Raw genomic sequence first — 26,684 nt, 5'->3', positions numbered from 1 at the left:
TGTGGTAGCAGCGCTCGGTTCAGCCACCGCGGCCCGCGCCCTGAGCCTCCTCGAGAGCCCGCCAGCCGCTGACAAATACGGCGCGATTAAAAAGCTCCTCCTCGACGCTTTCGCCCTCCCATCGGCGGAACGCGCACGGCGCCTGCTCGACCTGCCCGAGCTCGGCGACACACGCCCATCCGAGCGAATGGACTACATGCTTTCGCTGATCGGCGAGCACTCTCCGGCATTCCTGTTCCGGGAGCTGTTCCTCCGTCAGCTGCCTAGCCCGGTACGCCTCGCCCTGGCGAGCACGACGATCACGGATCCCCACGCCCTCGCCAGGGAAGCCGACAAGATCTCCGCGGCAGGTCAACGCATTGCAGCAGCGACCTGGGGCCCACCGCCGTCCGACGCAACGCCCATGGCGCCCGAGCACCCGGCACGGTCGACAACTGAACGGCCGACGCAATTGGCGGCCGCAACGCCGAGCCGACCACCTCCAGCATGACGACCGGGGCCTCCACCTGACCAAGCGTGGTGTTACTATCATGCCAGGTTCGGACAGAAGGCCCGGACATGCCGACCCCCGTGCACCTTCGGTAGGCCGGGAAACGGCCTGGCCAGCGTTCATTACCAGCCATAAACGCCGGCTACACGGGCAACTTACTTTTCATCACGGACAAAGCGTCCGGACGGCGCTTCCTGTGTGACACCGGCGCCCAACTGAGCATCATACCCGCCTCCGATCAGGACAGGCAGTACGCCGTTTGCGGCCCCTCCTTGGTTGCGGCCAACGGATCGGCCATCCGCACCTTCGGCCCGCGCAACGTCACCCTCTGCTTCGGCGGCCAACGCTTTACTTGGACGTTTGTAACCGCAAACGTGCCCATGGCTCTGCTAGGCGCCGACTTCCTCTGCACACACGGACTGCTGGTGGACGTCCAACGGCGTTGCCTCATCAACGCCGAGACCTTCAGCTCCCTGGTATGCACATTGAGCAGCTCCGCTCCGACCGAGCTGGCATGCGCCCTCCCGGTGGCGAACGAGTTTGCTCGCCTGCTCATGGAGTTCCCGGCCCTCACGCGGCCGACGTTTTCGGCCGTCGCAGTACGACATGGGATCGAGCACCACATACCAACCACGGGCCCGCCGGTCTATGCCAGAGCCCGCCGCCTCGACCCAGCCAAGCTCGCCGTGGCCAAAGCCGAGTTCGACACTTTGGAACACCTCGGCATCGTGTGGCGCTCCGATAGCGCGTGGGCTTCGCCACTACACATCGTCCCAAAACCAGGGGGCAGCTGGCGCCCATGTGGCGACTACCGCCGCCTTAACGACGCTACCACCCCCGACAGGTATCCGATCCCACACATCCAAGACTTCTCCGCCCGTCTGGCAGGATGGGTCATTTTTTCAAAAATCGATCTCATACGGGGATATCACCAGGTACCTGTCAGGGCGGCCGATGTCCCTAAAACGGCCGTCATCACGCCGTTCGGCTTATTTGAATTCCTACGGATGCCGTTTGGCCTCAAGAACGCGGCTCAGGCGTTCCAGCGCTTGATGGACGGCGTGCTGCGTGACCTGCCGTTCCTCTTCGTTTACCTGGACGACATCCTCGTCGCCAGCACGTCCCGGGCCGAGCACCTCCTCCACCTCCGAACACTGTGCGGGCGCCTCAGCGAGCACGGCCTCATCGTCAACCCGGCCAAATGCCATTTCGGCACGACGGCCGTTGATTTTTTGGGCCACCACATCACCAAGAACGGGGCCGTGCCGCTGCCAACCAAGGTCGTGGCCATCACCACGTTTACGCGTCCCCGCTCCATAAAGGCCCTGCAGGAATTCCTGGGAATGGTGAATTTCTATCACCGCTTCGTGCCCCGCACTGCTCAACTCATGCGGCCCCTCTACGAAGCCCTCCGGGGCAAGCCGGCCAAGCACGACATCGTCTGGTCTGCAGCAATGGACGCGGCCTTCCAAAGCTCAAAGCGGGCCCTCGCCGACGCAACACTGCTCGCTCACCCGGTGCTCAACACTCCCATCGCCCTCACCACGGATGCCTCCGACTACGCGGTGGGCGCCGTACATGAGCAATGGGTGAATGGGGTTTGGCAGCCACTCGCTGTTTTCAGCCGGCAGCTCCGGCCGAACGAGCTCAAATATAGCACGTTTGACCGTGAGCTCCTCGGTCTACACCTGGCCGTTCGCCATTTCCGCCACCTCCTGGAGGGCCGACCCTTCACGGCGTTCGTCGACCACAAGCCATTGGTTTACGCAATGGCCAAGGTCACGGAGCCGTGGTCAGCCCGCCAACAGCGCCACCTCTCCGCCGTGTCGGAGTTTACCACGGACATCCGGCACGTCGCCGGCAAAAACAACGCCGTGGCCGACTGTCTTTCTCGGGCCAGCGCGAACGCGGTCCACCTCGGCGTGGACTTCGCGCTTATGGCGGCGGACCAAACCACCGACACCACGGTGCAAGCCCTCCGGGCGGCGGACACGGGCCTCCGCCTGGCCGACATCCCCTTCGCGGACACTGTCCTGCTCTGCGACGTCTCCCAAGGCCAGCCTCGCCGCATCGTGCCCGTTACCTGGCAACGCCGCATCTTCGCCTCCCTCCACGGCCTTTCCCACCCGGGCCGGAAAGCTTCCCAGAAGCTGGTGTCAGCGCGATTCGTCTGGCACGGCCTTCGACGGGACGTCCGCGATTGGACCAGCACCTGCACAGCCTGCCAACAGGCCAAGGTCCACCGACACACCCAGGCCCCGCTGGCACCTTTCACCGTGCCCGAACGATGTTTCGACCACGTCAACGTGGATCTGGTGGGCCCCCTCCCCCCATCACGGGGGTTCACACACCTGCTCACCATGGTGGACAGGACCACCAGGTGGCCGGAGGCCGTTCCCCTCGTCTCCACCACCACCGCCGACGTGGCGCAGGCTTTCATCGCCACCTGGGTCGCCCGCTTTGGCGCACCGGCGGACATCTCGTCGGAACGCAGACCGCAGTTCACCTCCGAGCTGTGGGGCGCGGTCGCCCGCAACCTCGGGGTCAAGCTCCACCGTACTACGGCCTACCACCCCCAAGCCAACGGGTTGTGCGAGATTTCACCGCTCCATGAAGGCCGCGCTCATGGCCGGCCTTCAAGATGGCGGTTGGGCCGACCGGCTGCCGTGGGTCCTTTTGGGCCTCCGCACGGTCCCCAAGGAGGACCTCCGGGCATCCACCGCCGAGCTTGTCTACGGCCAGGCACTACGCGTCCCGGGCGAATTCGTGCCCGACGCTACCAGTCCCTGGTCCGCAGCTCACCAGCGCTCGGACCTCCAGGAGGCCACCCGACGGTTTGCGCCCGTGCCAACATCCCACCACGGTGACCCCCAGTCCTACGTCCCCCCAGCGCTTCGCACAGCGGAGTACGTTTTTGTGCGTCATGACGCACATCGGGGGCCACTCCGGCCACCGTACGACGGGCCCTTCCGGGTCCTGCGACGGGACGACAAGTCGTTCGTCATCAACATCGGCGGCAGGTCGGACCGGATTGCGGTGGACCCCCTCAAGCCGGCGCACGTGGACATCGACCAACCGCCACGGTTGGCCCTTCCGCCGCGGCGAGGCCACCCCCCGTCCACGGTGCCCCCCACTCGACCGCCCACCACCACACCGGACCCCCCCCCCCCCACGACCCGCCAGGGGTCGCTTCGGCCGGGTCATCAGGACCCCCCTCAAATTGACCCTGCCGGTGCAAGTCGATTCTGGGGGGACGTGTGTAGCGGCTACCGCTGGGTTTACACAATCGCCTTGCACCTACCAAGGACGCGGAGCGATCACCATGCCGGGCTCGTCTAGGACGCCCGGCCACGCCCGCTCTCGACTTGCCAGGCCGCGTCCGGGACGCCCGGGCATGCCCGGGCATGCCCGCCCTCGACTTGCCAGGCCGCGGCCAGGACGCCCGGCCACGCCCCCTCTCGCCTTTCCCGGGCAAACGCTCCGGGATAATGTGTGTATATATATTGCTGCCCGATAAACGGGCTTTTCAGAGTACCCGAGTTGTTTTGTGACAATAAAGAAACTCGGACGAATTCCAGCTTTTTGTCGCGTCCATTCTTCCGACTACGTGGGAGCACAGCTCCTTCAAGCCTTCGTTTAATCTAAGCATGACTTTTAACTTTGTGGGCTCTTTTTTCAATGGAGTCGCGTTGTGGTTTGGGGGTCACAAGATGGCCGCCGCTCGGCTTCACCATCTTGACCAATCAATGTATATTTGTAGAACTTCCCATCCAGATGACAAACCGGATGTTATGTCACTTTGACCTGGAAGGTAAATGCACGGGTAGTTTTACTTCATCGTTTTTATGTGACATTTGGTTATACCGCACTGTATTTGTTTAGTCATAAAGGTGTATTGAATTGATTGCTTGTGTCGTTTCTCCCTCGTCCCCTAAAAAAAAACGTGGTTCCATTTTTGTTTTTCACGTGCGTCCATGGCATCGCACGCTTTCGGTAAGAAAGTTATTCCTGAAGATAGCGTCCGGTACAAGCTGTTCCTTCAGCCATCGTCGCCCGCCAGGAAGCTCTCACGGGATGTTCTGGAATGCTACAGGGATCAGGTTCTTGGTTCCCTCGCTCCTTGGCTGGTGGGGTATATTTGGCAGAATGAGAGGTTTGGTCTACACTACAGGCCACCCAAGGGTGAGACGAAATGAGGCATTGATCCTACGAATGATTTGCTATTTGCTGTTCATAAATCAATCAAGAGCTAAGCTACGATCATTATCATCAATGTACCATTCCCCTTACAAGTTACAGAGTGTCGGTGCGGCCGAAGTAGGTTCTTGCCTCTTGGCAAGGGTTAGTGTTCAGTGGCTTTGGGCTTGGCCTTCCCAGCAGTGAGTAAAGGAGGAATTTGTAGTTTGTTCAGGATGTTGAAGATAACGCGCCTACTCTTTGCAAAAGACCCGACGGATCTTTAACGTCTGTTGCAGACGGGTCCCCTGGCAGACGGGTCTCCTGGCAGACTGGTCCCCTGGCGGACTGGTCCCCTGGCGGACGGGTCCCCTGGCGGACGGGTCCCCTGGCGGACTGGTCCCCTGGCGGACTGGTCCCCTGGCAGACGGGTCCCCTGGCAGACGGGTCCCCTGGCAGACGGGTCCCCTGGCAGACTGGTCCCCTGGCAGACGGGTCCCCTGCTAGACGGGTCCCCTGGCAGACGGGTCCCCTGGCAGACGGGTCCCCTGGCGGACTGGTCCCCTGGCGGACTGGTCCCCTGGCAGACGGGTCCCCTGGCGGACTGGTCCCCTGGCGGACTGGTCCCCTGGCGGACTGGTCCCCTGGCGGACTGGTCCCCTGGCAGACGGGTCCCCTGGCGGACGGGTCCCCTGGCGGACGGGTCCCCTGGCGGACTGGTCCCCTGGTGGACTGGTCCCCTGGCAGACTGGTCCCCTGGCAGACGGGTCCCCTGGCAGACGGGTCCCCTGGCAGACGGGTCCCCTGGCAGACTGGTCCCCTGGCAGACGGGTCCCCTGGCAGACGGGTCCCCTGGCAGACGGGTCCCCTGGCAGACGGGTCCCCTGGCAGACGGATCCCCTGGCAGACGGGTCCCCTGGCAGACTGGTCCCCTGTCAGACTGGTCCCCTGTCAGACTGGTCCCCTCACAGATGGTTCCCTGACAGACTGGTCCCCTGGCAGACGGGTCCCCTGGCAGACGGGTCCCCTGGCAGACGGGTCCCCTGGCAGACTGGTCCCCTGTCAGACTTGTCCCCTGGCAGACTGGTTCCCTGACAGACGAGTCCTTTAATTAAACGTCCATCCAATGGATGAAGGATGACATTGATTCCTCCCCTGCATGCGGAATACGACACTGACAGTTTATAATCATAGGTTGGGATTCGAACCCAGGCTAAAACAGCTCAGATATGAGTGCACACACCATTAGGCTATTCAGCCCATTCACTTTAATATATGACCATCCTGGATGTCTTTAATTATCCCTCAGGGCATGGTCTACTATTACCGTTCAATATTTGAGCAATAATACAATGTTGTCTTTAAAGATTTTTTGAAATTATCAAACCTTGTTTTATTACCCCGCACACACAAAGCGAAAAGCAAAGTGTCTCTCTGTTTGTCCTTTCATCAACACCATTAATTTTTAACTCAAGTGGACTATGTCCAGCTGAGTTTTTGTCGACACCCAGCGTCTGTCGTCTGTTTGTCTGTCTGTCTGTCGTCTGTAAACAATTCGACGTCTATGCTGTAAAAGTCACAAATATTGATCAAATTTGATGAAACTTGTTATGCAGCATCTTTAAGACATAAACTAGTTTGGGATTGCATTTGGGCGTTGCACGCCCAAAAATGGTCGCGGCAGGGCGGCCATATTGAAAAATCAATTTTTGTCAATCTGGTACTTCCTAATGTAGCTCGAAGGCTGAAACTTGGTGTGTAGTGACCTCGTCGAAATGACCTCGTCGTGACATGACATGACTTGACCCATAAACATCAGTTTGGATGACGTCCAAGCTCTAAAAGTCACAAATATAATGATTAAATTTGATGAAACTTGTGCCTTTTGCCACTTAAAGATATTTGAAAACACATATAAACGCACATATAAACATATAAACGCACATATAAAGTATATAGTTTGTGGTTCTATTATGCATATTCTAACCATATTGATATAGACCAGTTGAGTTCAGGTTCGCTGGAACCTCTAGTTTTTTTTACTTTGGCTAGGCTAGGGCTTGTGATAGAGCTGACACACACACACACACACACACACACACACACACACACACACACACACACACACACACACACACACACACACACACACACACACAAAACAAACATTTAACACAGCCACTGAGCTTGGGGGAAGTGCCCTCACCACTGTTACTTTACTTCCTGGGATACTCTGGGTACCGGTGATATAATAACAATGGCGCCACTTCTCTCACCATACTCAGCGGGTCATTTCCTCAAGAGGAATTTCACCCTCCCCATGGCTGCCAGCCGATGGTGATTGTCCGACGTCCGTGCTCTATCCTTTTCAAGCAAGGAAGCAGCACGTACCATTTTTAAAGTCCTTGGTATGACTTGAAATGGTCCAATCCGGATAGGTGGTTTTTTAGGATACACCATCTCCTTACTGGATGGCGGTTGGCTCCCTACGGGAGCTCGTCCGCCCTTTGCCAGTTGTTGTTTTTGGTACTGGCCGGGGTTCACAGTCACCCTTCCTACTGGACACGGGTGACACCGTCACAATTTCGGTCTTCGAGGCCGGCCGATAGGCACAGTGTGACCGGAAGGGACGAGGTTCTCCTGACCACGTGGCCCTTGACTTGGTTTGTCCGCACAATGTGGGCGCTTTCAGGATGAACTTTAGCCGGGGAGCGTTTGGGCGCCCCAGTCTGATACTGCCGCCCACACGCAGAACAACTTGTGAGTGCACGTGGGTCCCGGCGGTCCCACTGGCCTAGCGCTACCATGTTTAGACAGCGAAAGTCCGTCCCCGGGCACCACGCCTGGCTGCTTTATTCAGCGAGCATGGCGACGTGGGCACGGTAGGACACCCGCGGAGCCCAGGCGGACCGGGGACGCGCGAGCCTACGCGTTAGCGGGCTACGGCGGAATCAATGGCTTCAGCCACGTCCGGGCCGATATTCGGCCCGGCCGCACCGGGAATGAACTGGTTCGACGCCCGCGCTAGAGAGGTCGCGGGCGACTGAGATGTGTTAACAAATTAATTAATTAATTTGAGATGTCCGATTCCTAGTGTTTGGAAATTTGGAAGAGCTTGACCCTAGCCTTTCCCTTGCGAGGGCAAGGAGGAACTTAACACTTGACACTTAAGCTTAGTTTGAAGTACACCCTGCCAGCGCCCACGGCGGGACGGCAGGGCAACCAGAAGGGACGAGGTTCTCCTGACCACGTGGCCCTCGATCTGGGAAGCGAGAGGCGTTCCATTAGTGGACGCGCCCCTCACGCCCGACTTTTGGGCGGCCCCGGCAGGCCGTTTGTTTTGACGTTCCGTGACAGGCCCCGCACCCCCACCTCAGGGCCGACCGGGCGACCGGAATGAATCTCGGTGTCCCGATCCGAACCTTCAGAGCGGGCCGGCTGCACTTTCCGTCCCTGCGGTCCCAAATACCGGAACCACCCGAATACCACTTTATTTGACAAAATGAGGTGCGGCCTACAGCCTTAGAAAACCAACCCTAAATAAGTCAATACCTCCAATGACACAGGTGCGCATTCGTGCCGCGTGACGTGGTGACGTCATCGCGCTTTCACCTTAAAAGATTTATTTGATATTTTGATATAAACCTTAGAAAACCAACCCTACAGAAGTCAAATGGTCCAATAAAGGGTGATGGGAGGGTGATGGGAGGGTGGTGGGGGGGGTGATGGCAGGGTGGTGGGAGGGTGATGGCAGGGTGATGGGAGGGTGATGGCAGGGTGATGGGAGGGTGATGGCAGGGTGATGGGAGGGTGATGGGAGGGTGATGGCAGGGTGATGGGAGGGTGATGGCAGGGTGATGGGAGGGTGATGGCAGGGTGATGGGAGGGTGATGGGAGGGTGATGGCAGGGTGGTGGGAGGGTGATGGCAGGGTGATGGGGCAGGGTGATGAGAGGGTGATGGGAGGGTGATGGGAGAGTGAGGGCAGGGTGATGGCAGGGTGATGGGATGAGAGGGAGGAGTTTGTTTTGACGTTCCGTGACAGGCCCCGCACCCCCACCTCCGGGCCAACCGGGCGACCGGAATGAATCCCGGTGTCCCGATCCGAACCTTCAGAGCGGGCCGGCTGGGGAGTGCCAAGCACCCCGTACCTGCACTTTCCGTCCCTGCGGTCCCAAATACCGGAACCACCCGAATACCACTTTATTTGACAAAATGAGGTGCGGCCTACAGCCTTAGAAAACCAACCCTAAATAAGTCAATACCTCCAACGACACAGGTGCGCATTCGTGCCGCGTGACGTGGTGACGTCATCGCGCTTTCACCTTAAAAGATTTATTTGATATAAATTGATATTTTGATATAAGCCTTAGAAAACCAACCCTACAGAAGTCAAATGGTCCAATAAAGGGTGATGGGAGGGTGATGGGAGGGTGATGGCAGGGTGATGGGAGGGTGATGGCAGAGGGTGATGGGGGAGGGTGATGGCAGGGTGGTGGGAGGGTGATGGCAGGGTGATGGGAGGGTGATGGCAGGGCGATGGGAGGGTGATGGCAGGGTGATGGCAGGGTGATGGGAGGGTGATGGCAGGGTGATGGCAGGGTGATGGCAGGGTGATGGGGGAGGGTGATGGGGCCTCCCTATAGAAGTCAGTATCTCCAACGACACAGGCGCGCATTCGTGCCGCGTGACGTGGTGACGTCATCACACTTTCCCCTCAAAAGACCCATTTGATATAAGTTAATATTCTGATATAAGCTTTAGAAAACCAACCCTATATAAGTCAATACCTCCAACGACACAGGCGCGCATTCGTGCCGCGTGACGTGGTGACGTCATCGCGCTTTCACCTTAAAAGATTTATTTGATATAAATTGATATTTTGATATAAGCCTTAGAAAACCAACCCTACAGAAGTCAAATGGTCCAATAAAGGGTGATGGGAGGGTGATGGGAGGGTGATGGCAGGGTGATGGGAGGGTGATGGCAGAGGGTGATGGGGGAGGGTGATGGCAGGGTGATGGGAGGGTGATGGCAGGGTGATGGCAGGGTGATGGCAGGGTGATGGGGGAGGGTGATGGGGGAGGGTGATGGGGCAGGGTGATGGGGCAGGGTGATGGGAGGGTGATGGGAGGGTGATGGGAGGGTGATGGCAGGGTGGTGGGAGGGTGATGGCAGGGTGGTGGGAGGGTGATGAGAGGGTGATGGGAGGGTGAGGGCAGGGTGATGGCAGGGTGATGGGATGAGAGGGAGGAGTTTGTTTTGACGTTCCGTGACAGGCCCCGCACCCCCACCTCCGGGCCGACCGGGCGACCGGAATGAATCCCGGTGTCCCGATCCGAACCTTCAGAGCGGGCCGGCTGGGGAGTGCCAAGCACCCCGTACCTGCACTTTCCGTCCCTGCGGTCCCAAATACCGGAACCACCCGAATACCACTTTATTTGACAAAATGAGGTGCGGCCTACAGCCTTAGAAAACCAACCCTAAATAAGTCAATACCTCCAACGACACAGGTGCGCATTCGTGCCGCGTGACGTGGTGACGTCATCGCGCTTTCACCTTAAAAGATTTATTTGATATAAATTGATATTTTGATATAAGCCTTAGAAAACCAACCCTACAGAAGTCAAATGGTCCAATAAAGGGTGATGGGAGGGTGATGGCAGGGTGATGGGAGGGTGATGGCAGAGGGTGATGGGGGAGGGTGATGGCAGGGTGGTGGGAGGGTGATGGCAGGGTGATGGCAGGGTGATGGGAGGGTGATGGCAGGGTGATGGGGGAGGGTGATGGGGCCTCCCTATAGAAGTCGGTATCTCCAACGACACAGGCGCGCATTCGTGCCGCGTGACGTGGTGACGTCATCACACTTTCCCCTCAAAAGACCCATTTGATATAAGTTAATATTCTGATATAAGCTTTAGAAAACCAACCCTATATAAGTCAATACCTCCAACGATAAAATGGGAGGGATGTCGGTTTAGTCGCCGACAACCTGACAATTCATCAACACCACGACTTATTTGGACTCGATAAAAAATAAAAAAAACCTTTAGAGGCCATTTTTCCCCGCAAGCGGGGGTTGGCCTTTTTCGGGGACCGTGGTTGTTGTTGTTTTTTGGTCTCCTTTTTGAAGCAATGTTTTACGGCCGGATGCTAGGGTGGTCCAAAATAAATTTTTTTGTAAATGTTAATGTCTCACCCTAAAATATTGTTACCAGTGATGAGAAAATGACATATGTGAATTTTCATAAAGATTGGTTGATATTTAGAGGTTGCTACCGGGGTTCAAAGTTTTGTCGTTTGGCGCTATTTTAACGTGTCGAGAGGATATGATACAGATATGATATGATATGATACGGTACAGTAAAAAATATAAAAAAACGTTTCAATTTAGTGTTATGCCATGGTATATTGCAGGAAAAATACCGTTTAATAATACTCTATAAACTCATGTGTCTGTATTACGAATTATACTAACTGGTCTATACACAATACGTCATATTTAAGACAAAACCGCTTTAATTCAAGCATCACTACTTGCATGTCAGTATTACTGTAAGTATAATGTGCGACTTTGTATACTTGTGTTTAAAATTCAGAGACTAAATTTGACATTCAATAACAACTTTAGAAGACAGTAAATAAACTACATGTACATGATGTAAACTAATATACATAGTACATACATGCAGGAATTATTGCGCGAGGGCCTTTCTACTACAGTCTGGATATCGGTGACGGTGATCGGCGACGACGCGCAAAAGATACTGTTTTTGTTCTTCGTCACATGTGTGTAATTTGTTGTATTCCGTGATCAACGCCACTCCGCGCTCGGCAATGTCATTTAAAACCTTCATTTCACTCACAATTGCTCTCGCTCTTTGATACGCGTCATTGGTCTCCCAGTTATCTGGGTCTATCTCCAAAAATGATGAAGACAAATTCAGAGCCTTAAAAAATCGGTTTGTATTTGATGTAACAAAATCTTCCAAACTTTTGTCTGCAATTACTTTGTGGTCAATTACAGCTTTTTTACTAGGCTCTACTCCTTCGTCACATGTCTTTATTGCAGTCACCATCTTTCGTTTAGTGTCTGATGACACAGAATTATCAAAGAATGCCAACGCGATAAGCTCCTCTCCCAGGTACCACAAATGACGCAACATCTTGTTGACTGCGGCCTTCGCCATCTCTGAATTAATATCCTTGTACTGATCGAGTTGTTTGAGAAATGCGAGATCCTGAGATGGTGCAAGAATCGGCGATGGGGCGACAAACCAAGCTTTCACGTACACTCTCACAACAAACACACAGATATTGCGCAAAGCGACATCCTCCCTTTTAGTCAACGTGAACTGTTTTTGGTACATCCAAACTTTGAGTGCATAGATGGCTTTCGCCATCCACCTGGCACGATGAAGGGCACCAGGAGCCATGATTTTGATGCCACGAAGAGGAACTCCACCCAAGAATATGATGGTCAACTCAAGGAGCTCTCTGTAGTCGTCACGATGTTGCTGTATTAACAATTGTTCATTGGCGAAGGTTATTATGGCATCTGCTACGTCTGTCACATGCTTTAAAGCCTCGTCGTCAGTTGTCGCACATTGTACATCATCTTTAGCAATGAATGACCATTTCGTTTGAAAACGCTTGAAGAGTAGAATGTCCGGACCAGTCGAGGGACCCATCGCGCATGAAAATATCGCCTCGAGAACTATCTCGTGAATATGATGACGGCAGGCCAAATACAACAAATCTTTGCCCAATTTCTGTTCAAGCAATATGCACGCGCTCAAACGACATCCTGTGTTGGAACTGGTAGTATCGAAGCACATCGCTGCAACACTATCCGATATACCCCAGTCATCTATTGTTTCCTTCACTGTTGTAGCCATTACTTCGCCTGTGCCTGCTCCGAGTTTAGGTACAGCCAATAGTTGATTGACGTCTGCACTCCGGCGGATGCCCTTCCTGCCGCCAACCCTTTTTGTCGCCTTTTTACGACAAACAGGGAATTACCAGTGAACAATACTCAATTACCAGTGAATTTCTGGCCAAAGCCATAATTAAACATAATGCTCATGTCTGAAGCATTTCACAAACGACAGTTTTCCTTCCAGGTTTTTCTCCGTCGTGGGGAGATTCACATAATTCATTATTTGGACTCGATAGGGATCGGCTTTATCTTCGGCAGGCAATGCTGCTTCCAAACCGTCTGAATGACTTTTTGTACGAAGGACGACCGGCCGAAGGAAGACTATCTTGCTCTGATGAAGCATTCCGGGCCTTTTATTTTGATATTTGTGTGAGTGAATATTTGGTCTGGTTACACTTACAATCACTGAACCACAACTTCTTCCCCAGTTTGAAGGACAAATGGGCCAACTGCATTTAAGTCGTGACACATATTGAACGAGAACGGAACTCGGTAGAGCGCATACCTCCTCCAATCCTCCATGCTGAACAGCTTACCTTCTGTATCCCACTGATATGACCATCCTTCACTAAATTTGTGACTGTCCATGTTTCCCCCCCCCCCCCCCCCCCCCAAATGTTAAGATTTGACCACGTATCCACCCACGGTCCACCGATAAATTGGCATACTATTTGTATGTTTCTTTTACTTCTATTTACTCCTGATCTGCTGGATGGAATTAATTGAAAACTGATGATTGTACTTGGGGTGTGCATAGGAAGCTTCTAGGTGCTAAAACAAAATACTCCCAGAAGTGGAACACTATGAGAAATGAACCGCTGGACGAAATTGGCCGTGTGCTCGTGGAGGTGGGCGGGCAGGGTGGGGACGGGGTTGCCCGAGAAGGTTTGAGGGTGTAGGATAATTCATAGTCCCATAGGGCCAGGGTGGGAGGGAGGTGTTTGATGTTGGATTGGTGCATCGCAGGCTGGGTGGGTCTTCACAAAGTGTACCGTCCCACGGATGGATGTTTAGCTGGGTATCCCATCTGCTAGCATTAGTTTTTGGACCAAATGTATCCCACAGTGTCCTTCGGCAAGAGTAGGAAAGTTATCGCGAGGCACTTTTGTCACATTCCATGTCCTTTTTGCTTTATGTCAAACATGAGGCCTGGTCTGCCAGTTCATGAAAGATTTGGGTCACATTTTCCCTGGCCAACCCCACAAGAAGGTGGAAATAATTGCCCAAAATTGGGAAATGGAAAAATGAGACTTTGTACTCAATTGTGTATGTCCACGATGCAGAGGCTTCCTCGGGTCTCCGTCACACCACTGAGCCAACCATGAAAATGTCCTTGGTTTTGATGGTGCAGGAAAAAAGCCAAACCGTAAACGTGCCATCGACATTTGTTTCCTCAAATTCTGTTTAAAAAAGGCATGGTCTTCTTTTCTACAGATGTATTACGCCATTTTAGGCTCGTATATAATTAGGTGGTGGGTGGGTGGTTCGTGTGCAGCCACCCGGCTGCTGGTTGCATCATTTTTTCTGTGGGCGCGTCTGCCGCTGATGCAATGCCTCTCCATAACCAGTTATCTGGTACTCATTTTGTCGACGAAGGATGACAAGCTGAGTCAACCCCATTTGGCGTTAATTGAATGGGATTCTAACTCAGGACCTTAGGATCCCAAGCCCGCCGCCCTAACCATTAGGCCAATGCCCTCCCTTTTTGTATTTTGTAAACTAAATTTAATCCCTCCCTTTTTGTATTTTGTAAATTAAATTTAATCCCTCCCTTTTTGTATTTTGTAAATTAAATTTAATCCCTCCCTTTTTGTATTTTGTAAACTAAATTTAATCCCTCCCTTTTTGTATTTTGTAAATTAAATTTAATCCCTCCATTTTTGTATTTTGTAAACTAAATTTAATCCCTCCCTTTTTGTATTTTGTAAACTAAATTTAATCCCTCCCTTTTTGTATTTTGTAAACTAAATTTAATCCTTCCCTTTTTGTATAACCAGTGAATCCTGGTATTATTAGTCCCCTACCACCGGAGGGGACTATAGGTTTGCTCTCCGTCTGTCTGTCCGACCCACCTGTGGTTTTCCAGAATTTTTACCCATACCCTTTAACATATTCAACTGAAACTTGGTACATGGCTTCATTATGATAAGTTACAGAAACTGCAACTTCATCTGTCGCTTTGCATACCCCAAACAATTTGGCCTACTGTGTATGGCTCAATTGCTGAGTGCTTGGAAAAAGAACATTCATTGGGACCAGCAGGGACATGTATTGCAAAGCAAATCTCCCTCTTGTTTATATGTTTGTAACCAAAGAAAGAATGTTTGTCAATTATAAGGAATAGCCTGCTCATCCAATCACTTTATAGGTTCAAATCTACAGGTAGAGTGAACAGAGCAATCTGATTTTCATTCATATAAACTATATAGGGTTTGTTTGTTTACAGGGGAGGATCCCGCACATCTTGCAGGTGTTACAGATTTTGGAGACAACATTGAGGATGAATGGTTCATTGTGTTCTTGCTGCGTGAAGTCACTGTCCGGTTTCCAGAATTGTTTGCTTGGTACGTTGAATAAAGATCGCTGTGAAAATGTAATATAGTTGTTGAATGAACTTTGATTTCACCCAGAAATTTATTGTGCAGACTGAGTATGTTATTGGCAGGGTGGAAGACGTGGATGGACAGTTTCTGTTAATTGAATCCGCTAACCATCTGCCAAGATGGCTGAACCCAGACAGCTGCTGTAATCGGGTGTGTACATTCATCATGATTTCACGGTGTTAAGGCCATAAAACAATAAAATGATAGTTATTTTGATGATAAGCAAATACTTCCCATGCTGGTGTTTATTTTAAAAGCTGGAGGGCATCAAGTGAGTGAAATACTTCTTTGCATTAAAATAAGTGCTCAAACCTGGCACACTTTACATTAAATGTTTGCATCTCATGCACCAGTCCATTGCCGGAGCTTAAGTACAGGCAGGTAATTTGCTGAAAATAAAAATTGATGTAATCATTTTCAAAAGTGTTCTTGTTTCACTCCATGGACTAATATAGAAATCTAAACCTAAGGATAATTGTTCAGTTCAAATGCTCCAAATGTTTTAAAAGGCCAAAAGCAAGACTTATTTTAATGACTTTTGTGATAGGCCGCACAATTTCTGGCCAAAGCCATAATTAAACATTATGCTCATGTCTGAAGCATTTCACAAACGACAGTTTTCCTTCCAGGTTTTTCTCCGTCGTGGGGAGATTCACATAATTCCTCCATCTCGAGTACCTGGTGACACTCGTCCTGAACCTTCACCCTTAAAACTACAATCTGCCCTCGACATTCTTGCTCAGAATGGGGATAAGTACCTGGCTGGAGAAATGGTCAGACGGGCAGTAGGAAGAAGAGTAGATTGGTGAGCTTTGTTGACATCCAGATTATTTTGATCCTTGCAGTTTTTCTCTGTCGACCAAGAAAAAAGGCTAAAGCAAAGATTCACAGCAACAGAATATAGCAAGAGTATGGAAAGTTCTAATGTATGTTTCGTCTATTTTATTTGAGAAGCTTTGTTGAGACGTACGTATTTGAGAATGACCTGTCTTTTCTTACCACATCCTAGTTATTAACTTCTCTTTTCTTGCTACCTCTTACCTCCCTTCCCCTTGCTTTGCTCACAGCCACTCAGTCAAGCCCCAAGAAAACCTGCATCATGCATACTGTATACTTCCAGCAGTGTTGGCCAGTCTACTGCAGCGACACCCACAACTTGTTGCTCCCGCTGTGCAGGCTTTCTATCTACGAGACCCATTGGACCTGCGAGCTTGCCGCACCTTCTCCGCATTTTCTCCTGAGCCCTCAGTCCTCACAATGGTGCATAATTATTGCTATAATTTTTTCTTCTTTTTTAAATTATTTTTACAATGATCTCTTTGTACATTTTACTTTGTAATATTTTATTTGACGTTTTCACATAATGCTGTCCGCTTTCCTTATAAGCCGATGGGTAAAACGTGCCAATTTATTTTCTTTGCCGTAATTCTTTTGAGTTTCCTGAAAACTTTCAATTTAGTTTTATGTAGAAAAGAAAATCAAACATATTGATGAAAACTTTAACTTGAGAGTTCGTAGAACACCTTACCCCATGCAGTCTTGAGAAAAAGGACATGGGAAAGGTCTTTTCAACTCTTGGTGTGCGTTTCCAAGCACAATCTATATTTCTTTCCTACAAGCTGACATTTTGTCTGAATCTCGATATTCCCCAAAACTTGAGAGCGCAAGGGGCAAATTTGTTTGATTAGTCGAGATGGAGTAAAATGATGTAATATTTTGGCCAAGTACTGCTAAACTGGAAGTTTTTGGAAGTACCAATAAGGGGATTTGTGTTCTACATAGCTCAAGTATAAACTTCAATTGAAATAAAATAAAAGTTTAAAGATTAGAAAAAAAAGAAAGAAGCTTTTTAAAGAAGTTTACTGCCGTTTTTACATCAACTTATTTAACACGTTAAATTAGCTATTCATGCCTGTTGTTTGTGTTCTTTATGGCGTGCCTAAAATCGAAGTTTCCTGTTTGGGATGATTTACAATTTTGTTTTATTGTCAGACAGTCAGACAGACTAAAGAAATTACCTTACTCCTCTGTGCACATGCTCGCTTGCAAGGAGATACTGTACAATTTGCCAAATTCAGAGCCAAAGTACTGCTAAACTACAGGTTCTTGTTCCAATTCATGTTCTACATTGATTAAAATGTAAAATTGTATTGAAATTAAGTAGTGCCTCCATCATAGACTGACTCCTGCAGACCAGTTAACCAGTTGCTTAACCCCGCCTTTGTGCATTGTGTGTGGGGTACCGAGCCAATGACTTGTGTTTTTTTGATTATGACCTACCTCCACATACATTTAGGTGTCATTTAGCTTTCATTATCTCGGGGTTAGCGGTGGGGATGGGGGTGATTCTTTTCACTTTCTCTAAAAATACAAACCATAACATAGGGTTGGTAGTGGATGTGTGGCAGGAGCCCCCTGTTGGGCAATATTTTTGCAATACGTGATTGTGTGACACATGGGTTCATGTCTCCATTATGGTTAAGAGGTGATATTTGGATATAATCTCACATGGGGCAGCTTGCCATCTCAACTTTCTGCAGATAATCCACTCTATCTGATGATGGCCATTGGTCCCTGACGTTTCTGGTATGACTGTGCAATCTGGTCCAGTGAGCTTGGATGACTGTGAACCTTGGGCTTATGGCCAAGGTACATGTGTATTAATTTGAAAATGTTTGTTTAACCATGTACTTTGGTCTTGGGCGAGGAATACATGTGCTTTGCTCTTTTGTAATGTTTGCTTTTTTATGCCTTTTTGAAAATAAAAAATGCATCTGAACATAGATGACAGGGAGGGAACCAAAGAGGAGTTTTTAGATGTATTTCCTTTGCAAGAGGGAGGGTGGGAGGTGGATAGGGCTGGATGGGCTTTGGCTTTGTGTGAAATGCTTTGAAAGGCTTCAGGCTGATGATGCTGCAGTTAACACCGAATTTAGCAATGGATGATTCTGTCTTTCACAGACTGAATTAAGCTCAACACTGCCATCTGCAATTCGGAAATCTCATTAACTGTGTGTTGAATACATAAACTTGGTGGATGCGAAGCAGATGCCCCCTCTTAATCAGTACCTTTGCAGCAAGTGGTGATGTGGCTCATGGATTTATAGTTCCACAACAATTTCCTGTGAATTTCAAGGACTGCAGACAATGGACAAGTACCTTTTGTACATGGAATTTGAACCTCTGTTCCAAACATCACAAGTTAGTTCCACATAGCAACCTGCATCAGTAGAATGCCAAATAGGCCAACCCATATTTTGATATAATTATTGGTTTGTTCAATCAGGACTTGAGCCTTTGGATTTGTTCCAACTTGCATCTTCCAAACCAAAGATTTAGCATCCTGAAGCTGTCGTGCTGCAATCTTAATTTAATATGAATGTCTTGGGTGTATGGATTGTGTTGATTAAATTCAAACCCCCAAAAAAACTCCTATTATGATCAGAGGTGCAACTTCAATAAAGGGTACAAAAATACAAATACTATGGTTCATCCCTTTATTCTGCATTTCTTCAGACTTTCTCCCCTTAATATTGTGCTTCAAAAACCTGACACGCATCTCTCACACTTTTGGGACATTTGCAGGTGACGTTCACACGCTGTTTGTATGCCCAGCTGTGCCAGCAAGCCTTCCATCCTGACCGTCGTAGCGGCTTTGTGGTGCCACCTCCATCACACCCCAGGCATAAAGCTCACTCCTTGGGCATGAAACTGGTAAAAACCCTCACCCAGCATTAATTTATACACTTGATGATAGTCATTCTTGCAGGAATGAATATTCTTCTTTTATTTTTAGGCCAAGAGAATGAAATTGAACTGTCATGAGCACTCATCCAATAATTTACTCCCATACAAAGTTTCTCTTTATTCTTCTATAAAAAGTCAAACAATTGTTTCTGCCCCTCTGAGAGTCATGTGTATGGAAAGCTTTGCAGCTGCAAGAACATCATTGCTCATTTATAAATCGGCTCAATCAAAGTTACTGGCCAGCAAGTGTGACTCTCAGATAGGATCCTGCAGGTTACAGGTGATTGTGTACATCTCTGCACATGAAATAGATTAAAGGTTGAAGTTTGCATTTTAGATATATACTCTTCAAACAAATTCCATGGTTTAGAGCATGTCGCAGGTCTACAGAAGCTTTGGGTTGCTCTTGCTGGGTTTCTTGTTGGGGGTCGATTTTTGAAATGTGCACCCATTGGATGGATAGCTGCCAGACCACACCCACATCTGTCACTTGACTTCACCCACCATAGCACTGAGACAAAATGATCTAGCCGCTATCTTGGTTTTCTGGTGGGCCAAACACATTAGGCCCGTAGGCCTCTGCTGATTATACACTGCCCGGGTTTGTTGCAATTATTATACATTGCCTGTAAACATAAGGAAAAATCAAATCACATGTCGAATAATAATATGGTTTAATGAAGCCTGTCAGGACGCATGGTAATCAAGCATTATGTTATGCAAGTTACTAAAAGCATTGGCTTTGTTTGGGTCGAGTGTTATTCATGATGTGGGACCCCAAAAAATGTAATCATATGTCGAATAATAGTAAGGTTTAATCAAGCCTGTCAGAACGCACCTTGCCTAAGAACGCAAGGTGAGGTGTTGACTTAATTTTTTAATGGCGCATGAAATGCATGTTTCCCAATTGTGATGTTTATCTTTTAAGAGTCCTTTAAATATGCATTTCCCAATCTGCCCGTTACCAGATTTTGTCGAAAAGTTGTGACCACAGTTCAGTCATTCTTGTTTTGTATAGAAAGTCTAAGCTCTCCAAAGAGTGAGAAGTAAGATGATATAATGGCAATGTACTGACAAGTGGGACCACTATTGGACACAACAAATACGAAGCAATGAACAGGAAAGGGGAGTGAAGGAAATGCGGTAATCTGTTTGTAGGATGTTTGGGTTAGGTCAGGTTAATGTGGGTAGAAAAGATTGCAGTCAATGATTGAGGAAGACATGGTGGTGCACCACTTACTGGAACCCCTGGATGGAAGTGGGCAATAGTCGATGATATTGCTTAGTTAAGTGTTGAATAGGTGTTTTGTTCTTCATATATTTTGTGGGCCTAGGATCCCAAAAGACAAGTACAAATTGAAAACGAACAGGAAAAAGCAAACTCACCAATCTTTACAACAGCTATGGCATTGGGTTCCTCAATCATCAATTGACTTTGGAAACTATAATTTAATACTATTGTTTTACTAATATTGATTCAGGAACCAGTGCCTTCAGAAAGTATTCATACCCCTTGACTTTTACACATTTTGTTGTGTTACAACCTGAATTTAAAATGGATTAAATTGAGATTTTTTTTGTCACTGATCTACAAAGAATACCCCATAATGTCAAAATGTTTTTTGTTTTTTAAGACATTCTTACAAATCCATTAAAAGTGAAAAAAGCTCAAATATCTTGCACCAATAAGTATTTAACCCCTTTTATGACACTCCAAATTGAGTTCGGATGCATCCAAATTCCTTTGATTAATCCTTGAGATGTCTCTAAAGCTTGATTGGAGTCCACCTGTGGCCAAGTCGTGTTCCTGGTGATTAAAATCTTCCAAGGAAACTTATTTCCGAACGAGCTTTAACTCCGAGGCATTCAGTCAAAATATAACGGAGAATATGCGTGGGCTGGGAGGGAGGGGTGGGGGGCGAAGAGCTTACCTTCACGAGTTCACCCGCGGTATTCACACCTAGATAAATTAACTCCAACAACACGAAAGTAAAATGTACAAATATACCGGATTTATTAAAGAAAATGCCGGTAACAAAGAAAACATGATAAACTTGATTTCTAATTGGAGCGCTCCCATACAGACCTGGATGCAGACAAAGGATAAAATAACTGAAAATAAATATGTATTATTTAGTGGGCACTTAGCTCAAATCGGCTGGTGTATCTCATCAGGAATCGTCAACGATCATCTGAGGCCTTGGCAGGAACCGCACCTTTGCTGCGCAGCTCGTGGGTGGGAAAACCAAGCCTCCATGCACAGTTCGCTCTACCAGCTGCGCTTATCTTCGTCGTTCTCGCACGGGAAACCGCAGTCCTCAGTCGCAGCTCTTCCTCCTCACAACCACTAGCAAGATGTCCTGCTCACGACCACTAGAAAGATCTCGGAACACGGCCGTTCGCGATGAAGCTTCCTTGCGCAAGAGCAATAGCGACCGTTCGCTATGGGATCCAGAATGAGAAGGACCAAGAGGACGTCGATGCTAGGAGAGATAAAATGTCGATGCTGAGAGAGATAAAATGTCGATGCTGAGAGAGATAAAATGTCGATGCTGAGAGAGATAAAATGTCGATGCTGAGAGAGAGATTTTCAGCGACCGTTCACCAACAAAGTCCGGACCCAAGAGAAAAGTGTCGGCACATGACTCTTCACCACCAGAATCAAAACGAGAAGAAGAAAATGTCCACCGCCCCAACTATTTTGTATGCGCGGCTCTGACGTTATCCGTGCCTGCTTCACCAATCCCATAGTCTCATCTTACCAGTATCTGTGCCAATCAAATCCCTGACCAATCACTGATCTTCAGGGCGTGGCTCATGGACCTGCCTGTCCTGTGTGCTCACCAAGTCTGTGTTATCCATGGTAATGCCTGATGCCTGGTTTCCGGTTGGTTTTTAATTATTGTGTTTAATGGCCGATTTCTGGCTCGGTGTCTGTACTGCGTGTGTCATAAGGAACACGGGAAAATATTAGAGGCAATGACATACAGGGGATTAATTCCCCATAATCCCTCGCTAATTAACAAGCCCCACCCCTCTGATGGGGACGAAGATACAAACTTACCCGACATCCGGTCTACACAAATTTCCTACTTATGATACATCGAGGTTTCTTATTCTTCACGGCAGTCAGAGCACACTACCTATGCAATCTACCTGGACTAAGGTATCAAACGTACCCCCCACAAACGTAACAATATTAATAACCAAAGTTGTCTGGGTCTTTTTGGAACACCCTGTCGAACCTTCAAGAAGTAACAAAGCTGGATAATGTCAGTCCTTTCCATTGTATGTTGTTGCTATTTGACCATGTTATCATGATCGTGCTTGTCACATCACATCTGTCCTCTATGCTGGATTCTGATTAACGTTCCGAAGCTGAACTGAGACTTGCATAAGTTTATGTCGGCATATACTCCTGACATTCTTTGGGCATACAAGTGTTTTCCACACGTGAAGAGTGAGAAAAGAGATTCTAGAACGTGGAATTCTCGGAGCTTGTTTGTAGCCTTACTTTTTGACCCTTGTATTAAGGAGAGGCGCCACATGGTCTCCGCCCAATGTTTGCCGTGCGTGATTTTGTTGTCGTTGCCGTTTTCATTGTTTTATCCAAGTGTGCCATATGATTTTCTTCTTCCGTATCTTTGAGCTTTTTAACATTAGGCCAAGTTATCTATTGTTTATCTTGCTGCTTGGGATAATGTTGAGTAAAACATAACCGCCAACATGAAGCAGCATTACCTGATCTGATGATACAAGTCAAGGTTAGAGTGACCTTGGTGTTGTGCTTTTAAGGAAGAAAAATAAAATCCCAGGAATGTGACATTGCTCTTCAATTGTTTTTCAACAATCAAGGTACAATTGCATTTTCATTCACTACCATGATGTATATTTCCACAAGAAAGGGATATTCTGAAGCCCGATATGCTCGATAACAGGCCAGTCATCTTCTTTCCATATTATAAACAAAGTTGTGTAATCAGTAATTGCAATAGCTCATACGTTTTATTATTTCAACCTTAATAATCTATTTGTTTGGGTTTCATTTTGATTTGTTTGGCTGCTGCCTCCTTCAAAACAATAGGAGGGGGAATGTTTCTAAAGTTTATTAAAGAGGGCAGAAGCATATGTAAATTACAGATCTTCTTACTCTACTTAAATTACAGATCTTCTTACTCTACTTACTGATTACTTCGAATTACAAACACACATCGTGTCTATTTTTGTAAATGCTTTAACTCTAAAGTCTTTTTAAATTGTTCTACACAAATTGCATCGATACAACAACCAGCCCCTCTTCATTATAACAAAACTCTACTGTACATACCTCTTATTAAATTGTGGAATGGTATGTTATTATGGTTTTGTATGTCACATCTGATGTGACATCCATTTTTACCTCTGTGAGTGGAGGTTTTCTTTTCACGTCTGTCTGTGTCTGTCTGTGAACAGGATATCTTAAAATTGTAGATGGATTCGGATGAAATTTGGTGGAGAGGTTGGGTGTGTGACAAGGACGAAATGATTAGATTTTGGTGAAGATCCGGATACAGATACCAGCATTTTAAAAGTGATTATTCACCATTGAGAGACAGGGCCAAAACCGATATATAGCACGATATCTGAAAAAGTTTTGGATGGATTGTGACAAAACATTTTGGACAGGTTGTGTGTGGGACAAGGAAGAAGTGATTCAATTTTGGTGGAGATCCAGATCTGAGAATTTTTTAATTTTCTAAGTGATTCTTCACCATTTAATGATGGGGCCAAAAACGATATATAGCATATTTCAAAAAGTTGTGGACGGATTATGACAAAACTTGGTCGATGAGCTGGTTATGCGACAAGAACAGGCTGATTAGATTTTGGTTCAGGTCCGAATCCAGATCCGGCCTATCAGTGGGATACAAAATGGAAACTGTTCAGCCTGGCGGAGGTATGCTCTCTACCGAGTGCCGTTCTAGTTGTGAACCATTTTCATGTTTTTTTAGCTCACCTGGAACGAAGTTCAGGGGAGCTTATGTCCGTCAGTCCGTCCATCCGTCCATAATAACTTGCAACTTCTTCTCCAAAACCGCTGAAGGGATTGTGACCAAACTTGGCACAAATTATATTTGTTGTGTTGTGACTAAAGTTTGTTCACGGCATTAAAAACATTGAAGTCTAGGGTGTCTATGGGGGATCAAAGTGGGTCCAGGTTTGACCCCCCCAAAATAGGTATTTTCTTTCTTTGAAACTACACACACAATTTTGATGAAACTTGACCACAACTTTGACCACCCATGCTGTACCAACGTTTGTTCACGGCATTAAAAAAAAAAGGGGCCTGGGGAGGTATACCGGGTTGGGGGAGGGGGGATTTGCCCCCCAAAATAGGTATTTGCTTTCTTCTCAGAAACTACACACGCAATTTCAACGAAACTTGACCACAACCTTCATTACCCGTGATGTACCTATGTTTGTTCAAGGCATTAGAAAAATTGGGGTCTGAGGAGTGTTACGGATTCGTCACTTCCGTTGTTGTGGTTCTCATCCACTGTAAACATTTTTGGTTCCATGTACTATTATTGTTATCGTTTAAATGAATTGGAGATAACTATTTTCAAAAGGTAAAAAAAATTAATGTTTTAAAAAGAAACCGGATCGGGAACCGGACGAAGAGGAAGAGAAAAGGAGGCGGAGCAAGTGAGGTCGGAGAACGAGCCGAGCTGCGTTGAGGTTTTGAGCAAACGCTGGCGAACGGGGGTCACAAGTGAACTTTGGGTTTCCTGGGAAAGGGATTCCTGCGACAGAGCTGTTATCGCTGTGACAGATAAACCTGCGTGACAGGTTTTGCGGTTGATCCCGAAGAGAATCATTGGAGTGCCGTTACGTCTCGAGTACGGGCCGTTGGCCATTTTGCCTCGCGCCTGATTTCAGATCGCTCCAGGCTTTTCACCTCGCTTCAACCATTTCACCGCATCCAGACGTAACCTGGTGTGTGTGTGTAACGTGGATTTTGAGTGGGAATTTGCGGTTCGCTGTAAGGGGAGCGAGCCGTTGAACGTCCATACCCGAAGGTGTGTTTTCCCAGTCGCCTCTTGAGGGTACCTTTGCCCATCTTTGGCAGTGTGACTGTCAACCGAACGGGATTCTAGTCTCGATACAACATCGTTCTGACGATCACTGGAGCGTGGATCGACTTTGGCTTGAAGCCGGGACAGAGACATTGGGAATGTTCTTTTCGCTCACTTGGAGCACAGTGAGTTATATTGTACAAAACTGATGGTACCATCATAGGAATGATATATTGGTTGTACAATTGATCAATATTGTTATTGTACTGTTATTCTTGTGTGACCTTAATACAATACTTGTTTGTTGGTAACAATTGGTGTGGTTTCACCATTGATCTTTGACAAACAGAATAACACATCTTTCTGGCGTGACTCCTCTCGGGGCTCGGAGGTACACCGTGACTGGGGTTTGGGGAGGAGCACGTAACAGGGGGTATACGGGCTTAGGGGAAAATGGTGGAGTTGCCCCCCAAAATAGGTATTTTTTTTGTTTGTTTGTTTAAAGTCTTGTGATTATGTTAGTATGATTCTACATACTGCCCTGTCTTCTAGCAGCCATTGAAATTGGTTTAAAATACTGTTACGGTTTTTAGAACCTTCACATGTTAATTTAGTAGTAAATTCCCTTATAAATGACCTCTGTGTACATGTCCCCTTAATTGGCTGTTAATTAAAGATTGAACCTTAGTTAGTCCATGTACAACACGTAGGACACTTTAGGACCTCTCTATAGTTATGTCATTATTATGTGTTTCAGGTAAGGCTGTGTTTCCAAAAAGTGGACCAACAAGGCCAACCCCCGCTTTGCGGGGAAAAATGGCCTCTAAAGGTTTTTTTTAATTTTTTTAAAAGGCTGTTTTTCCAATAGGTTGACTCTACGTTGCATCAATCAAATAAGATAGGTCTCCTTTCGTTTTCTATCCCAGCGGTGCGAGTGGTTTTCTATCCCGGCGGTGCGAGTGGTTTTCTATCCCGGCGGTGCGAGTGGTTGTCTGTCCCGCAAGAGGCCATTGGCCATGTGCTCTGTCTCGGAGAAGAAGGGGGGAGGAGCCTCCAAATCACGGGCGTGGCACTACCTCGTCATCAAAGGTGGAGTCAGAGAGCCCTTGACAACCAACCATCGCCGAGGTGAGCCCACCGGTAGGCGTGTCAGCGGGGCCGGCGGCTTGATACGGCCAAGGCCAATAAAAGGAACTGCGAGGGACTGCTTATGCAGAGGAGTGAGGAGAGGCGATCAGATAAGAAGGAAGAGGCACTCGGCGAGTTCACTTGAGATGAGAAGGGGGTCACGCATCGCGAGCGAATGGTATTGAGAGAACGCATTGAGCGACTGAAGAGCGCATTGCTCGCGGTTATTGTAACTGTTCGCTTATTACGTACGCGGCTGAGCCGAGCGATTTCGGCAGAACCGCTTATAATCGGGTTTAGTCCTTCGTTAACGGCCCGTGTCGCAGCTCGCTTCGCTCGGCGCAATCCATCTATTACGCTGCGGTCGGGCGGGAGTATTTCCTCGCGTACCGGAAGGCGCTGGTACTTAGGTCATAGGAAGAATTGGCCTACTACCCTATTCAGCGCTGACCGGGCGTGACGTCATACCCCCAGGACCGGTCGGATGGCCAGCTTAACAAGACAAGGGGATTAACCCCCCCCTTGCTAACGGGAGTGCCGTCCCCC

At 48.4% G+C, this 26,684-nt stretch overlaps 1 protein-coding gene across 1 annotated transcript in view; it reads left to right on the top strand.

Moving 5' to 3' along the window:
* Positions 1-4,286: 4,286 nt before the first annotated feature.
* ECD (ecdysoneless cell cycle regulator) overlaps positions 4,287-26,684 on the top strand; it is a 41,556-nt gene continuing 19,158 nt past the window's right edge. The window contains exons 1-6 of the mRNA XM_068102746.2: positions 4,287-4,672; positions 15,051-15,168; positions 15,270-15,357; positions 15,837-16,012; positions 16,275-16,467; positions 18,793-18,921. Of these exons, the coding sequence (XP_067958847.2) occupies positions 4,465-4,672; positions 15,051-15,168; positions 15,270-15,357; positions 15,837-16,012; positions 16,275-16,467; positions 18,793-18,921 (912 nt within the window). The 5' untranslated portion in view covers positions 4,287-4,464. The remainder of the gene's footprint in view (positions 4,673-15,050; positions 15,169-15,269; positions 15,358-15,836; positions 16,013-16,274; positions 16,468-18,792; positions 18,922-26,684) is intronic.

Source organism: Myxine glutinosa, chromosome 8, assembly GCF_964187855.1.
Source record: "Myxine glutinosa chromosome 8, kmMyxGlut1.1, whole genome shotgun sequence".
NCBI lineage: Eukaryota > Metazoa > Chordata > Myxini > Myxiniformes > Myxinidae > Myxine > Myxine glutinosa.
Note: the sequence above shows the minus strand (reverse complement) of the source record. Positions and strands in the feature narration are given on the sequence as shown.